Source organism: Pelodiscus sinensis, chromosome 19 (genome assembly GCF_052426305.1).
Source record: "Pelodiscus sinensis isolate ZL-2025 chromosome 19, ASM5242630v1, whole genome shotgun sequence".
Taxonomy (NCBI): domain Eukaryota; kingdom Metazoa; phylum Chordata; order Testudines; family Trionychidae; genus Pelodiscus; species Pelodiscus sinensis.
Window position 1 is genome coordinate 30,702,866 of NC_143070.1, and position 17,484 is coordinate 30,720,349.

Here is a 17,484-nt window from a genome sequence, read left to right on the forward strand (position 1 = left end):
AGGAGGGGGGAAGGGCATTGGGGGAGGGGGAGGTGCTGGGAGAAGGCTGGGAAGGAGGGGCGGGCGTGAGGCGGGCGGGGATGGAGCAAGGCATGTGTGAGGGCAAAGGGGCATGAGGGGAGGGGGGGCAGAGGGTGGTGAGGGGCGGGCATCAGGGAAAAAGAGGGCAAAGGGGCAGGGGCAGTGAGGGAAGGGGGAGGCACCAGGAAGGTGCAGGGGTAGGGGAAAGTGCAGGTGCCAGGGGATTCTGGGGGTGAAGCAGAAGGGCGGACACCTGCAGGGGAGGGACCAGCACCAGAGGAGAGAGGCAGGGCAGGTTTGTAGAGGGAGGTGTTAGGAGAGGGGATGAGGAGGGGTAGCTAATATGATCAGTGTGGGGCTATTGGAGGAGTGGGCACAGGGGGACACACCCCTTTTTTCTGTTTTTTCTCCAAATGGGGGGAGGCCGCGATATTGTGCTGCCCTGGGCCCTGCAAAACTCTCATCCACTCCTGGTGGTTAAAGCAGTTCCCCCAGTGGCCCTGGCAAGGGGCCTTTTTATTTGCTTAAACATTTATTGTAATCCTATATGCAACTCGGAGGGGCTGAGCAGGCTAAGGAGGGCTGCAGAGACCCCCCTGCACTTCGCCCTGCCCACTCGAGCTGTATGTTTGTTCTCACTGCATTTTAAAGGAGTTTAAAATGTAAAAAGAGTGCTATAGACAGGACAGAGTCTCATTACTTTTCTCTTATCTTATTCCTGGGACTCTCAGAATTGCTTTCCCAAAACATTTCTGAATGGTGCACTGAAGTCCATCTACCAGTGGCCTCAAGAGGGCATCTTGTTCTTTTGCAGTTTTGAAACCATCAAGTATAATTTAAACTTAAAAAACAACAAATGGTCTGGTAGCACTTGATAGACAACAAAATATAGGGATGGTATCATGAGTTTTTGTGGGCACAGCCCTCTACTTCAGATGACCGGAGTTTTGAGTTTAGGCTGTACAGATGTATTTATTTTGGCTCTCCACAGCCTAAACTCAAAACTCCAGTCATCTAAAGAAGTGGGCTGTGCCCACAAAAGCTCATGATACCACATATATGTTTTGTTAATCTATAAAGTGCTACCAGACTGTTCGTCTGTACAGGATAAACTGAAAAAAAAATCTCTGCTACCCCCTGAATCTGGTATAATTTACGCAGCTGCACTCCATTCCATTAGTGTACTTATCTGTGCTTGGATAATATTTAGTGCTTTCACCAATGGGCCCATAACCATGACATATTCTGCCAATAAAACCAACTCTGCTAGATTCAGCCTTTTGACCAGCCAATATGTAATGTTAATAAAAATACAGAATGATCAGCGGGGGGGTTTTTTTAACAAAAAGAAAAGCATAACGCAAAAAACTGCTTCTTGCATACTGAATGTGGAGTCCTGGGAACACATTTCTCATGGACCTTTCTTGTTCATTCCGTATGCACCGAATTCTCTCCACAGCCATAAACACAGAGTTCCATCCTTTCTGTCATGGCCGAATGAACTGTGGCTTGCATTCTGCTTCCACCATTTTTGCTCCAATTGCTGAGTGTTCAATTTTAATTTAGTGCTTAGCATCTGGCAAAAGTGGGCCTGGCCATCTTTTTTTAGATGTCATTTAATTCTTCTTGTACCACATCTATAAATGAAACTAGATTCTGCAAGTGGCAGGCTCAGTGTTGGTGTTTTGGTACAATTTATTCACGGTTGTTATTACTGTCAGGGACATCTTCAGTTTTGTGAAATTCAGCTTATCAACATGAAACCCTGTTGTTGAAAACACAGTTGAAACACACCTCCTCCTCCCTCCCCCCCCCAAAAAAAAACCCAAGCCACATTAGTATGTCCCCCAATTGATATGCCATGCTGGGAACAATACATTGAGGGGATCCTGGGAGAAGCTGTGACTCCACCCCCGAGCCAGACATCCTCTGGTCCATCCCTCTCTCCTGTCCCCTGCACTCCAGGCCACCCATCCAGCCCCCAGCTGCTCTCCACACATGAGGATTCCCCTGCCCTTGGCCCCATGACTGCACCATGCCAAGCAGCAGGGCTGGCAGTGGGGCAGCCGTTCCAGCCAGGCTCTGGAGGAACTGGGTGCGAGGGGGGGGGCAGAAGGGAAGGGGCTTGGATTAAAGTTAGGGAGCCTGGTCAGTGGCCAACCCTGTTCACCGTGCTGCCCAAGAGTGGTTCTTGTTCTGCCCTGGCCCAGCTGATGCCCCCCTCCCCCCAGTTGCTCCAATGCTAAGAGCCGGATATGCCGACTCAGGGACTTTCCCCACGGGCTGCACAGGGGCTGGTAGGGAGCCTGTGGAGCCACAAACTGGGTGTTTGACAGCCTGGGCCAGTGGCGCTGCCTGGCATCTCCAGGAGCCTGTTGGGCCAGGGGCTTCCAGTCCCAAACTGGACACCTGCCTCCCTCATCCCTCCCCCTCTCACCCTGCCCCCATCCCCTCACAGCTCCCCTCTTCCACTCCTCATAACTTCTGCTCCTCAGCTAGGGAGAGCCACTATGCAGGCACAAGTGCTGGGGTCCAGCCATCTGATCTGGGTGTAACTCGGCGTGTGCATTGCTGCCATGCGAGTGACTGTTGTGCTTTGCAGAGTCACAGGCACAGAGCTATTCGAGATGGCAAAGCCCCATTAGCTCACGGAATCTATGGCTCTGGGGTCATGTCAGGGCGTCTCTTCTCCATATTTGCAGAATGCCTTCCCTGTGTGTGTCCAGTGCAGCTGAGATTCTTTTCTGTCTCTTTTCTCTAAGACGTAAGAAACACCTTGAGCAGGTAGGTGGCTCACACTCCTGTCATATTGCACAGCACAGGGAAAGAGCTTGGAGCTGATGTCGGCACCACATCTCCCCAGGGCTCTACAGCCAGATGTTGGATAGAAATGTCTCTGGCTCACTTAATTCTGAGGGTCTCACCCTTGCACAGCAGACTCTGGAATTCCCCATTCAGGGGCACAGTCTGACTTCAGATATTTCCTAGAGCTGTCACCTCCCTGGGGACTGGCTGCCTCAGGACTGTGGGACTGGAATATGGGTCTGTCACTGCTGGGCACACTTAGACCAGGGCAGCAGGGACCCAGAGTCTCAGTCTGGTTTCTAGTGGGCAGATTCCTTCAGCCCTTCACGTAGGAACATCCTGTCCCTCATCGCCTGGAGGCCAAAGAGTAAATTGGCCATTGAGACTCAATTCCACTTTTGTCCCCAGCTGGTCTCTCCGGGCCAGAGGTGAACAGCAGTGGGACCTTTCAGGGAAAGGTCCACCTGCCAGAGGAGATTTCCCCTAAACTGGAAGAACAAGTAAATTCTTTCTCCTAGATAATGACTGCACTGTCGGAGACTCTGAGGGAATTCAAAGGTACCTAGAAGGGATGGAGTAGGGGAAAGTTTTAGAAACTATTGAATCTGGCCTCTGAAGCCAACCCTCCCCTGCCTCAATTCCCACGTGGAGAATGACGGCCCCATCATGCTGCTCTCCTTAGAGGCACTGAGCAAACAGAGTCAACTGCTTGCAAATAGAGCCAGGGGTTTGCAAATTCTGAATCTCCCGTTGGTGTCAAGGGATCAAAATAGGTAATGTTAATGTCATGGCAATGTCTTCCCCCAGTGCAGCTCTAGGTTATGACAAGAGGTGGTTAGTGACTGAGAGAAACCAGGTGGGAGAGGATGAGAAGGGAAAAGTAAATCTCACTTTCAGTTTGTCTCCTGGGGCAGGGATGAGGCTGCAGAGATGTTGGCTCCATTGCTGGTAGGAGCCCAAGCAAGAGAGGACACGGAAGGTTTCAAACCGTTTCATACTAAACACTTGAGTGTGTTTCTGTCTGGTCTCTGATACAAGTGAAACGCAGAGTTCAGCGTGGGGACATTGTTATAAAGAGGAGAGCCTGGAATCTCACCTCTCTTATCCCTTCCCCCACTAGACACTCTGCCCTCTGCACTGGAGAGAGCAAGAGGAGAATCCCTGGGAGATTTCAGACAAGGTGAGTTTTTCATGTGGCAATTCTAAAAATGAGAAAATTCCAGCAAAATCATCTTCATTGAATTGTCATTGAAGTTACCAACCAAACCCAGTGACCACGGTGCACACAACCCTAAATTGAGATCAGTGAGGAGCCCCAGGGACACTGCAAGGGGACCTGCAGACACTTTGAGAATCACTGAACTACGAGGTGTGATGCTTAAAGGGGTGATGTTAAAGCACACAATGGACGGCATCTTCAGGCTCAGATTTCACTGGTCAGTTTCAATACGGGGTTGGTTTCAAACAATAAATAGACTGAAAGGCTGAGAGCTGACTGGCTTCCATGGTATCAGTTTGTTCATGGTGAGAAACTGCTGGATATGCAAGGGCTCTTCAGTTTAGTGCAGGCCTGGGCAAAATACAGCCCATGGGCCGGATCTAGCTCACCAGGCCATCACATCCGGCCCTCTGATGCTTGGCGAGCTATGGGCTAGTTCCGCGGTTGCCACTTCCCACCTGCAAGCCACTCAGAAAGTGAAGGTGAGCCCAGAGATAAAGCAGGAAGGCATCCACTCCCAGGCCAGAAAGGAAGCACTGTGCCTTCTCCCCTCTGGCTCATAGTTATTCAAACACCCACATGGCCCCACAGCCTGTGCGAGGGTTGGGCAGTCTTCCTGTCTGCTTCAGAGAGGTGCTAGGCTGCTGGTCGGGAGTCACTCAGGTAAGTCTCCTAGGCAAAGCCTGCCTCTGGCACCCCAACCTCTCTCTTCCCCTCCTAATTCTCTGCCCCACACTCCTGCCCCCAACTCCACGTACCCAAACTCTTTGTTCTCTTCCTGCATCCAAATATGCAAGGAGCTCTTCATGGTCAGAAACCCTCAGCCCCTTATTTGTCCACTCAGCCACTTCTCTAAATTAACCTTACTTTAAATATCTCATGAGTAGTTGGTTAATCCAGTGCCCCAGATCACACCTGCTTTTTTCATCCAAACTCCTTCCCAGACCCCTCTTTCCCTCCTGCATCCCAAACCCTCACCCAAAACTTCCTTCTTCTCCCAGTGTCCATCCCATTCACTGTATTTCCTGCTTAATGTCTTGGAAGAGTGCAGCTCTCAACCACTTTCCAAAATCTTGGCGTGCCCCCCCACATCAAAATGAATTGCCCACCCCTGGTCTAGTGGATACAGTTCAGTGAGAGTCAATAACTGAAAGATGCAGCCAGAGAATTTCAGGCTAGAAAGGAGGCACAAATATTTGATGGGTAAGAGGATTCGCTGCTGAAACCAATCAGCAAAGAACTGGTGGGTTCTCCCATCTCTTGATGTCTTCCAGTCAGCACTGGGCAACTTTCTAGAAAACATGCTGTGGGGGAACAGAGCTTTGTGCCTGGGTAGCTGGGCTACGTATAATGGCTTGTGCCGCAGAGGGGACAGACTGCATGGCTCGGGATATTTTCTGATGCCATGAATCCATGAATTTTAAGGTCTTATCTTGCAAACACTCAGCACACGTGTTTAATAATATGCATCTGAATACTCATATTAACTTCACTTCCTCTCTGTTGTGGAGAGAGTTTATAAAGTCTGTGTCAGATGAGAGAACCAAAATTTGGGCTGCAAATCAATTCATGAAGACTAAGGATTATAAATACTGCAGCCCAAATTAAATTAAACCTATGTCCATGTTCAGGCAGATGAATATGTGACTTGTTAGCAGAAACACTGGGTGCTGAGAACTGAATCTCCATTGTTGCAGGCAAAGTAATATAACTCAAGCCAGGTATTGAGAGAAATAAATACGGCTTTCGGATCTAACTCGTGTGTGGTGTTTATGGAATATCTAGACTCAGCGTTTGCCTGAAACGGGAGAGCCCAGCATGTTTTTCACCGGGGACAGAGTCTGGGCAGAATTGGGGTGTGGAAAGGATTAAAGCCCTTTTTGAAATGTCTCCAATTCCCCTTTTCCCCCTGCCAGGCTGCAGAACACCCATGTCTGTCTCCAGCTCAGCCCCTGGCCTGCAGAGCCAGGGACAGGAAATGGCCGTGGCGGAGCCTGTGAGCTTCGAGGAGGTGGTTGTGTATTTCTCTGAGGAGGAATGGGCTCTGCTGGACCCGGGCCAGAGAGCCCTCTACAGCGATGTGATGCAGGAGAATTACGAAGCTGTGAGCTGGCTGGGTGAGGATTCCTGTCCCCTTGCGTAACAGAAGCTGGGTGGGCTCTGGAGCAGCTGGGTTGGGTTTGGTTCAGGGTCCTTCATTGCCCGAACCCCCAATATTAGCAGTATCTGCCCCAGTAATCCTGGCTCCTGTGTGAGAGGAGGTTCAGTGACATAATAGCGGTGCTGCTCTTCCCACAGCCAAGGTCTCATTGTGGTTCCCACCATCTTGCCCATGTTGTGCCTTGGCCGGAGTGTCAGTGGAAGGGCCCAGGCAGGAATGGCAGGGACCAGAGTTGTGGGGCTGGGTGCAGCTGCTCTTAGCATCTGTAGGGTTCCCTTGTGCTATTGTGCTGAGCCCCTGGAAGGAAGGCGCCAACTCAGAGTCCTTCCTTGCCTCTGGTAGATTCTGTGCAAGCCAGAGAGGCACCAAATGGCAGGCCCGATTGGCCACAAGAGGAGGGCTGCTGCTACTGGCAGAGTAGAATCAAAGCTGCAGAAGGGGAGTTGAGCTGCAGGAGCATCTACAAGCAGCAGAGAAGCAGCCCATCCTGTCTCCACCTTGGCTGGCCACAGGAACAGGCCGGCACTGCCCTGGCTGTCTGCAGGACTGACAGCTGTTGTGGGCAGCTGACAGGGCCCACCATGGCACAGTCAGTCAGGATCAGGAGTGTGGACCATAGGCAGGGCCTGAAGTGGCCAGCCAAGGATTCATTTTCTTGATCAGACAATTTCCCTGCCTCCTTCTGGCTCAAGTAGAGCATCTGAGCCCAAGAGCAGGGAAAGTCCAGCCCCCAGCCAAGAGCTTTGTGGGCAGAGCCCATAGGGCTCTAGAGCTCTGCTGGATCCTTTCCCTCCCAGCCCTAGAGACCTGACATGTGTCAGCTCAAATATGAGTCCTGGCTAGGGGTGTCTGTCAGTCCTGAAAGTCCTAGAGCTCTCCCCTTACGAGCAGTGTGTTCCTGCCCTGCCCAAGTATGGAACAGGCCCTAAGGGAGACTGAGTTGTATCCTGCAGAGTGCAGCAGAGCGCTCAGTTCCCCATGGGAGTCAGCTGGGCTATTCCAATATGGTGGTGGGGCAGGGGAAGGATGGAATTATCGTGTCCAGGGATCTTGTATCAGCCAGAGACCAGTCTCTGGAAGGTGGGGAAGGAGCCTCTCTGGGTAGGAGACTCAGATCCTGGCTTTGGAAGCAGGAATGGCACAGACCTTAATGAACAAGATCAGCAGTTGGTTAATTGCTCCCTGAATAGGATTTCCAGTCTCTAAAGCTCATGTGCTCTCCTGGATGAAGCAAAGGGAAGAGCTGCAGATCCCGGATCTCCAAGGCTGTGAGGAAGGGGAGATTATCAGTGATACCCACACAGGTGAGAAATCAGCTAAACTGACTCAAACCAATTTCTGTGTTCTCATAGCAGATTTTGGTTGTGTGTTTTCATCAAGTCTGACTGGCCCTTCAGCCTGTCATCTACTCCAGTCTGAGACTGCCAGATGGGGAAATAGTTATGGGGGAGCAGGGTGAACTCGGCTCATGATTATTGAATCTTTCCGGTCATTCTTTGGGTTTCTCCCCCATTTTCTATTCACCATTCAGAATTTTTATTTCAGCTCAGCACATTGAATCATAGAATTATAGGACTGGAAGGGACCTCGAGAGGTCATCGAGTCCAGCCCCCCGCCCTCAAGGCAGGACCAAGCTCCACCTACACCATCCCTGACAGATGTCTATCTAACCTGTTCTTAAATATCTCCAGAGAGGGAGATTCCACCACCTCCCTTGGCAATTTATTCCAATATTTGACCACCCTGACAGTTAGGAATTTTCTCCTAATGTCCAATCTAAACCTCCCTTGCTGCACTTTAAGCCCATTACTCCTTGTCCTGTCCTCAGAAACCAAGAGAAACAAATTTTCTCCTTCCTCCTTGTGACACCCTTTTAGATATTTGAAAACAGCTATCATGTCCCCCCTTAATCTTCTTTTTTCCAAACTAAACAAGCCCAGTTCATGAAGCCTGGCTTCATAGGTCATGTTCTCTAGACCTTTAATCATTCTTGTCGCTCTTCTCTGTACCCTTTCCAATTTCTCCACATCTTTCTTGAAATGTGGCGCCCAGAACTGGACACAGTACTCCAGCTGAGGCCTAACTAGTGCAGAGTAGAGCGGCAGAATGACTTCACGAGTTTTGCTTACAACACACCTGTTCGTATAACCTAATGACTCCTGTGTGGTTCCTCTCTCCATCCCAGCAGGTGATGAGATGCTGAATGAGAACAGTGAGAGGAGTCTTCAGGAGGAAGGACCTGAGCAAATGGCTCCATGTGGGGTGTTAGTGGAAAGATCTGAAGGGCATGTTTCTCAGAGTCCTGAGCAAGGAGAGACTTGTGACAGTCAGCGTAGTCTACAAAGACAGCAGGGAAACCATCCAGGAGCAGGACAGGATAAATCCAGTCACAGGAGCAGAAGGTTGAAAACAAACACAAAAACTGTTCAAAAGAAAATCCCCCATCAACATTCACCTTGTTCTTCCAGTGACTGTGCAACTCTTATTAAACATGAAAGAGCCCACTCAGAAGAGAAACCCTTCAGCTGCTCTGACTGTGGGAAAAGCTTCAGTCGGAGATCACACCTTGTTAGAAATAGGAGAGTTCACACGGGAGAAAAACCCTTCAGCTGCCCTGACTGTGGGAAAAGCTTCAGGCACAGGTCAAACCTTGTTAGACATAGGAGAACCCACACAGGAGAGAAACCTTTCAGCTGCTCTGACTGTGGGAAAAGCTTCAGTCAGTGTTCACACCTTGTCCTCCATAGGAGAGTCCACACAAGAGAGAAACCCTTCAGCTGCTCTGACTGTGGGAAAAGCTTCAGTCAGAACTCAACCCTTGTTATCCATAGGAGAGTCCACACAGGAGAGAAACCCTTCAGCTGCTCTGACTGTAGGAAAAGCTTCAGGCACAGTTCACACCTTGTTAGACATAGGATAACCCACACAGGAGAGAAACCTTTCAGCTGCTCTGACTGTGGGAAAAGCTTCAGTCGATGGTCACAGCTTATTAGCCATAGGAGAGCCCACACAGAAGAGAAACCCTTCAGCTGCTCTGACTGTGGGGAAAGATTCAGTCAGACCTCAGCCCTTGTTATCCATAGGAGAGCCCACACAAGAGAGAAACCCTTCAGCTGCTCTGACTGTGGGAAAAGCTTCAGTCAGAACTCAACCCTTGTTATCCATAGGAGAGTCCACACAGGAGAGAAACCCTTCAGCTGCTCTGACTGTGGGAAAAGCTTCAGTCAGAGGTCAAACCTTGTTATCCATAGGAGAGTCCACACAGGAGAGAAACCCTTCAGCTGCTCTGACTGTGGGAAAAGCTTCAGTCGGCAGTCATACCTTGTTACCCATAGGAGAGCCCACACAGGAGAGAGACCCTTCAGCTGCTCTGACTGTGGGAAAAGATTCAATGACCGGTCACAGCTTGTTATCCATAGGAGAGTTCACACAGGAGAGAAACCCTTCGGTTGCTCTGACTGTGGGAAAAGCTTCAGTCGGCGGTCATACCTTGTTATCCATAGGAGAGCCCACACAGGAGAGAAACCCTTCAGCTGCTCTGACTGTGGGAAAAGCTTCAGTCAGACCTCAGCCCTTGTTGTCCATAGGAGGGCCCACACAGGGGAGAAACCCTTCAGCTGCTCTGATTGTGGGAAAAGCTTCAGTCAGACCTCAACCCTTGTTAGACATAGGAAAACCCATGCAGAAGAAGCTATTCACCTGTTCTCACTGTAGGAAATGCTGCAGTCAGAAGTCACACCTTGTTATCCATGAGAACTCTAACAGAAGAGAAATCCTTTAACTGCTCTGACTTTGGGAAATGCTATAGTGAGAGTTCAAGTCTTGTTGCATATAGTTGAACCCACATAGGTGAGAAACCGTATAGTGGTGGTGAGCAAAATTTTTCTCTGTTGACAGAATGCAGCCTACCTAAGGCTTTGATCCTGTTCACAAGGCAGTGCCAGGCCCCACCTCCAAATGAAGATGTACTGAGGGGGAAAGAGTTTAGCCCAACCCCTTTTTCATGCTTTTTAACCACTAGAGAGGAGGCAGCGCTAGGCTGAGTCTTTGCTATACAACCTGAGGCCGGCACTAGAGGCACTGCTGGCACTGCACTGCTGGCCTCAAGGGCCGCATGGCCATGTCAGGTGTGCCTCTGGGGCTGGTCCTGGGCTGCATGGCTGCAGCAGCAACACCTCCAGCCCTGGACTGAATGGGTGCAGTAGTGGTGCCTCTGGTGTGCGGGGCTGGCCCTAGTCTGTGTGGCTGCTGCTGCAGCAGCAGAGCCTCCCTCCAGGGTGACCAGGACAGTGTGACTGGAGATGTTGCTGCAAGGGGGCCCAAAGCCAGGTAATATTTGCTGACCTTCCCAGACACTTCCTCCCAATCACCTCAATTCCTTTTCCGCCAGCACCCCCAGCTTACACTGACACCCTCCTTTTTTCTTTTTCTTGCACCCTTTCTGCTGGCCACACATTGCATCTTCCCCCTGGCCAGACACCTGCCTGCTTCTGCATCCCAGATCCTTCCTTAAGACCCCAACCCTTTCTTGAGGCCCCATCACATTATTGGATTTTAATGTGAGCATACAGATAACTGCTGTGATCACGGGGAACTGTTTGCCCCAAATTTGGTACAAAGTGGGCCGTTTGAGGTGTCAAACGAAAGCTGATATTGTGCTGATTCTGTGTATGGTATTTGTGTACTTGTTTGGAGTTTGTATGGGGAGTTATGGCTATGGGCTCTGTTGATGCTGTGTATGGACAGCCCCCCAATTGCCCCCTCTCCCCAGATGGCAGCCTGCGGCAAGTGCAGCCGTTCTGATGGCCGAGTGCTGTGATGTGCCCAGTGTGGGTACTCCGGGCAATCCAAGCCAGGACTGCTTTGCAAGCGGGACACCCCTGAGAACTGTCTGTCTGGGGTGGAGGTCGGGACACTTTAAGCACACCCCTCGGCTAGCCTGAGACAGCATCTTCACGGTCTAAGTCCTCCTCTGATGCCCTGCTGGCACTGCTTCCGGCCATCCTTAAGCCTGGTTCAGGGTCCACTTAATGTGGACATTCTAGTTTGAATTATCAAAACGCTAATTCAAACTAGTTTTTTAGTCGAGATCTGTTAGTTCGAATTAGCTTAGTTCGAATTAACTAATTCGAACTAAGTTAGTTCGAATTAACGTAGTGTAGACGTACCCTTTTAAATTAACTAAAATATTTATGTCCAATACATACTGTGGAGGTAGGCCTCACTAGCCTGGCCAAAGACTGAACTGTACGCAGTGTATCCTGCGTCAGAAGTGAACTTCCTAAGCAAGTTGAGCAGGAAACCACAATGCTGTTAAACAAACAAACAAAAAATCGCACTGCTTGCACTTTATCGGGTCAAGCAGATGTTACCATCTAAGAGTAAAGTGCCTTACTTCCTTTTTTCTCTGTAAATTTCCACTGTGACTTTGTAAGAAGGTATAAATATCTCAGATGTTTGAGTATGAGGAGAGGCTTGTATCGGTAAGGGGTAACTCCCTGCCATCTGCAACACCACCACCCCCAGCTGGGATATCAAAATGGTTTTGTCTGATCTGAACCGTAAACCTAGGGTGTGTTTATTCCACGACAATTCTGATGCCGTGACTCAGATCCACACATCCTGCTTTTCGTTCGGGAAAAACCATGGGCCACTCCCTACCTAACTCCAGGCACCACAAGCAAGGTGAGGGGCCTTTTAAATCCCTTCTTTGAGAATCAGTAGAGGGCTTCTGGTTGGCTTCAGGTGCTTGGTGGAATTGCTGGATCCGAACCTTTAAACTCAGGTCAGTACAAAATCAGTGTGCCTGCTTAAAAAAAACCCACAGTTCTGTCAGGAGTTTGGAAATAAGAAAGTTCTGATGGGAGAGTCTGGTATATAAGTCAAGTTGTTAAATCATGCGTTTTTTGAGTGTGTGAATGTATCTGACTGGGGCATCCATCAGCCACAATTGTAGACAGTTGTGAAAGCAACGTGGCTTCCTTACCTTTGCTGTTTTCCCCATCTACTATAGCTGTTCTGTAAATGTACTTCTTTGTGCTTTCCTTTACCCTCCTCCTTGACTATTGTCAAGTGTTATGCACACTTGGCCCCTTCTGATGAAGTTACCTATAAAAATGCCTTTGCTGATCAATCAGCAAAGAATGCAGCACTTTCTGGCCCTCAGGCTCCTAAACATGTTCTTGTCTGCCCTTCTGTAGCCCAGCCTATGTAGGCGTCCCTCACAGAACTGACTGGGCTACAAGGTAAGGCACCTGAGACTGAAAAAGCAGACTGGCTGCGGCGGGGCTTCTTGTTGCACCCCAACTCGCTCCGGCCACCTGGTTGTGCCTCAAACCCTCCTACTCTACCTTTGCACGTGTGCCCCACTCGGTGGCCCACATGAACACAGGGGGGATGATTGCCACGGTGCAGCAGGATTGGTTCACCCCACATTTCCTTGCTGTGGTGGCACAGTACTGCAGTACTTTCTCTATCTGTTTAGCTCATAACATTGGACAAAGGGTAAAAACTAAAATTGCAGCACACCCCTCACTGTGGGGACCCTTTGTGAATTTACAAATGGATTTTGTATAAATGCCTAAATCTTGTGGATATGAGTACATTCTTGTGATCATTAATATGTTTTCGGGATGGTTAGAAGCTTATCCTTATAAACATGCTGATGCTACTATGGTTGCCAAGAAACTCTTCAGAGAATTAATCCCCCAGTTCGGAGTGCCTCTTTCTTTAGACAGTAACCGGGGAACTCATTTCACAGGACAAGTAGTTCAAAAGGTATGTGCTGCTCTAGGAATCCAACAGCATTTACACTGTGCATACCATCCACAGTCCAGTGGAGCGGTAGAAAGAAAAAACTCTGACCTAAAGACCAAATTAGCTAAAATCTGTGAGGACTCTGACCTTAATTGGCCAGATGCATTACCTTTGGCCTTATTGTATATCGGGGTACAGGGAATTGGAAACGTGCTATCTCCCCACAAAATTTTAACCAGTAGACCTATGAGATTATTACACACCCCGCTTAGAGCACCGCATTAATTTGATCTACATATAATAGATGATGTTATGTTAAGTTACTGTAAAGCCTTAATGAAATGTGTAGGGTCTATTCACACTCATGCCAAGGAAGCCCTTCTTGAACTTGTATCGGAGCCGTGTCATCCTTTAGAGCCTGGAGACTGGCTCTGCATCAAGGCACACCAGCAGAAAAATGCCCTCCAGCCTCGCTGGAAAGGGCCTTACAAAGTCCCACTCACACTGCTGTAAAATGTGAAGGACTCCAGAGCTGGGTACACACATCGCACTGCAAAAAGGTACCTCCTCCAGCTGATCTACATCCGTTCTCAGCTACTGCACCTCCAGTTGCAGCAGAATGAGTTACACATTCTACAGAAACAGAGTCTCCACGATATAACTTACGATCACGAAGGAAAGAGGACTTAATAATCCTCACGACTGAATTGTTTGGTACAAGATTTGTCGTTTTCATGATTCTGGGAGTTATTGGAGTTTATTGGATATATATATATATATATATATATATATTCCACACGCAGGGCCAGGTAGGCAGGCAGAGCTTCAGAGTCTGAATGCGTGGATGAGACAATGGTGTAGGGAAGAGGGGTTTGGATTTATTAGGAACTGGGGACACTTTTGGGAGAGGGGGAGCCTATACAGGAAGGATGGGCTCCATCTAAACCAGGGTGGAAGCAGACTGCTGGCACTAAACATTAAAAAGACCGTAGAGCAGTTTTTAAACTAGGAGATGGGGGAAAGCCGATTGGTGCGGAGATGCATGTAAATCGGATGGAGACTACTCTTAGAGGAGAATCCATTGATAGAGATTCTCTAAGCTGTAGTCAGAAAGAAAGGAGGGGAGAGGACAAACCATGGGCCAGAGTAGACAAACAACTGCATATAAAGGAATCCAATGCATCAGAGAAGGGCAGACAAATAAGCAGTGGCAAATTTTTAAAGTGCTGCTACACAAATGCTAGGAGTCTGACTAATAAGATGGGTGAACTAGAGTACCTTGTATTAAAGGAGGAGATTGACATAATAGGCATCACTGAAACCTGGTGGAATGAGGAAAATCTGTGGGGGACAATCATACTGGGATATAAAATATATCAGAAGGCTAGAGCAGGCCGGGTGGGTGGTGGAGTCGCACTGTATGTGAAATATGGGGATAATTCAGTCTTCACGGCTGTGGGCGATAGGAAGATTCCCAAATCTGTACCGTACTTTGTGGGTGATGAATCTGAGGGACTGTCCCGGATTGAAGTGTCATCAGAGGAGGTTTTGGAACAAATAGAAAAACTTAATGTTAACAAATCTCCGGGATTAGATGGCATTCATCCAAGGGTTCTAAAAGAACTCAAATAGGAAATTGCTGAACTATTATCTGTGGTTTGTAACCTATCCTTTAAATCGGTTTCCGTACCTGATGACTGGAAGGTAGCTACTGTGACACCAATATTTAAAAAGGGCTCTAGAGGTGATCCTGGCAATTACAGACCGATAAGTCTAACTTCAGTACCGGGCGAATTAGTCAAAACAATAGTAAAGAATAAAATAGTAAAGAATAAAATTGGGGCACGTAGAAGAACATAATTTGGGCAAAAGTCAACATGGTTTCTGTAAAGGGAAATCATGTCTTAGTAATCTATTAGAGTTCTTTGGAGGGGTTAACAAACATGCAGACAAGGGGGATCCAGTAGATATAGTAAACAGGCAGTCCCCGGGTTACGTACAAGATAGGGACTGTAGGTTTGTTCTTAAGTTGAATCTGTATGTAAGTCGGAACTGGCGTCAGCCGCTGCTGAAACTGATCAGTTTCAACAGCGACTGAATCTGGACGCCAGTTCTGACTTACATACGGATTCAACTTAAGAAACCCAGGCGTCCCCAAGTCAGCTGCTGCTGAAACTGATCAGCGGCTGATTCCAGGAAGCCCGGGGCACAGCACAGCTAGGGATGTTATCCACCCAAAGAGTTTCCCAGCTTCTCCATGTCCTCAAATCCCATCAGGCAAACTGCCCCATGGGCTTCACCCGCACCATGCTCAGGGCCTGGGGATTTTCTGTCAGACCAAATAATTACCCCCCACTGCTCTGGAGTCTCTGCCTCTCATGGGCCTTCTCATCCTCAGGCTCCGCTTTGTCTCCAGACAGACACAGACACTGCTCTGCTACAGCCACCTCCCTCTGGCTGTCACTCCTGGGCCTTCTAGACCCTTGCTTCTGACTTTGGATACCTGGGCTTTTAGCACTCAGATCTTCACCTAACACCAGTGATGAGTAGGATGGGGTCTGAACAGTTTTTGTAGACAGAGACAGCCACTAAGGGTACATCTAGACTACCGCGTTTTGTCGACGGACGTTTTGTCGACAGATACTGTCGACAAAACTTCCTTCGACAAAGAGCGTCCAGACACATTGAGTACTGTCGACAAAGCAAGCTGCTTTGTCGACAGAACTCCGTAGTCTGGACGCAATGTTACAGGCAATAACACCTTCTGTCGACAGAGTTCTGTCGACAGAAGGTGTTATGCCTCGTAAAATGAGGTATACCAGCGTCGACAAGACTGCTGAGTTCTGTCGACATTATGTCAACAGAACTCAGCGGTAGTCTAGACACACCCTAAGGGTCCTTGCTAACTCTCTCAGAGCACAAAGTTTCTTGTCAGTTACAGCAAACTCACCCAACATGGGACTTGAACCAGCAAACCTCAGTTCAAGAGATCAGTGCTTTACCTATTAGACTACTGGGGCACAAAAAAAACACTTCCAGAGACAGAAATTCACCCTTCTAAATGTCCCTTCTTCAACTTTTAGCTCCTGATTAAGCACATTTGAAGAAGCCAGATACACAAGAAGGGCCAATCGGCCCCTCTGAAAATCAGCTTTCCATGGGTGTCGGTAGCTGACTCCGAGTCATGAGCCTTGACATCTCGTCTCTCTCCTGAAACCAGGGAAGTGTCTACCACTGCTGAGCCTCATCAGGGAGCCATGCTGGCGCTCACACTGCGCTTGGGTAAGGAAGAGGATCAAACGGTGGCTGGGGCTGGGTGGGGAATGGCCGGTTGTTACTGAAGGGGAAGGATAAAACACAGCCACATTTCCGAGGGTGCGGGAGGCCGGCCTGGCGATGCCATGGGACGGCCCTGGGGGAGCTCTGCAATGTGACCCTTGCTCCCAAAGCTGCAAGTGCAGAATTCCCCTTGATAAGCGCGAGAGGCTCCGACCGGCCTGGTCTGAATCGGGCTGGATGGCCCCACTGCTGGAGTGTCAGAGCCAGACACTAGAGTTACAGGCATGTTACAGAGAGGTCCTGTCACAAGCTCCCTGTCACTCCCATCATGCAACAAGGGCAGGTCCAGCCTCTTCTGTAAAAGCCGCTCTGGAAATTATATAAAAGTGACTGTGGTGGGATTTGAACCCAAAACCTTTGAATAATTGGGTGGGTTCATTCCAAGCACCGCTGCTTAGATAGCTAACATGCTTACCATTGTACCACAGAGCCCCAAAGTTCGGCTAGCTCCTCATCCTCTCCCTCTGCTTTGCAACAGGGCAATTGCTGGGGTAGAAGAAAGGGAAAAGCTGAGCCAGAGGAACACACACTCAGACCCCCCCATACCCAGTCTCCTGCCCAGAGCCTCAGCTGTGGCTTAACCCTGGTTCCAGAGACAAGAGGCCAATGCAAACAGCCCCATGGCAGCAAGTGAGTCAGCACATCGGTGGGTGCGGAAGGGAGCTGGGGGCAGATCTTGGCTCTAACTCACTGAGTGACCTTGGCCTGTTCAGTGAATCTCTCCCTGGCTCTATGGCCCCACAGGAGGGCCTCTGGCCTAACAATGTAGCACCCTGAGCAACCTCTGATGCTCCCTGCTTGAGGCCCAGAACCAGCCCTGAGTGAGGGGGGCAGGGAGAGTAGCTCACACATTCCAAGGGGCTGGCCAGGGGCAGGACATGAGCCTGCAAGGCAGCAGTGGGTGTATGGAGCTGGGGGCAGAGCTGGGCTCTAACTCACTAGGGGTGCATCCCATTGCTCAAAATAAGCAATGCAATTGTGTAGCTTATTTTGAGTCAATTTTGAAATAGCTTATTTTGTAATTTGGTGCTCGCGACACAGCACTTATTTTCAAATAAATCGCTATTCCAAAACGCCCCTCGCTCCTCGTGCCATGAGGTTTGCAGGGATGTCGGAATAGCGAGCCCATTATAGTTTGAAACAAGGGGCTTGCTCTTAAGACGCATCTGTGTGATATGAGCAC

At 49.2% G+C, this 17,484-nt stretch overlaps 1 protein-coding gene across 1 annotated transcript; it reads left to right on the forward strand.

The window, feature by feature from the left end:
- The first annotated feature begins 185 nt into the window (after window positions 1–185).
- Window positions 186–12,800, forward strand: LOC142821611 (uncharacterized). The gene is made up of 4 exons (XM_089771033.1): window positions 186–4,006; window positions 5,962–6,162; window positions 7,397–7,510; window positions 8,392–12,800. The coding sequence occupies exons 2-4, from the start codon at window positions 5,976–5,978 to the stop codon at window positions 9,918–9,920; spliced, it is 1,830 nt and encodes a 609-aa protein (XP_089627159.1). The 5' UTR covers window positions 186–4,006; window positions 5,962–5,975; the 3' UTR covers window positions 9,921–12,800.
- The last annotated feature ends 4,684 nt before the right edge of the window (window positions 12,801–17,484 follow it).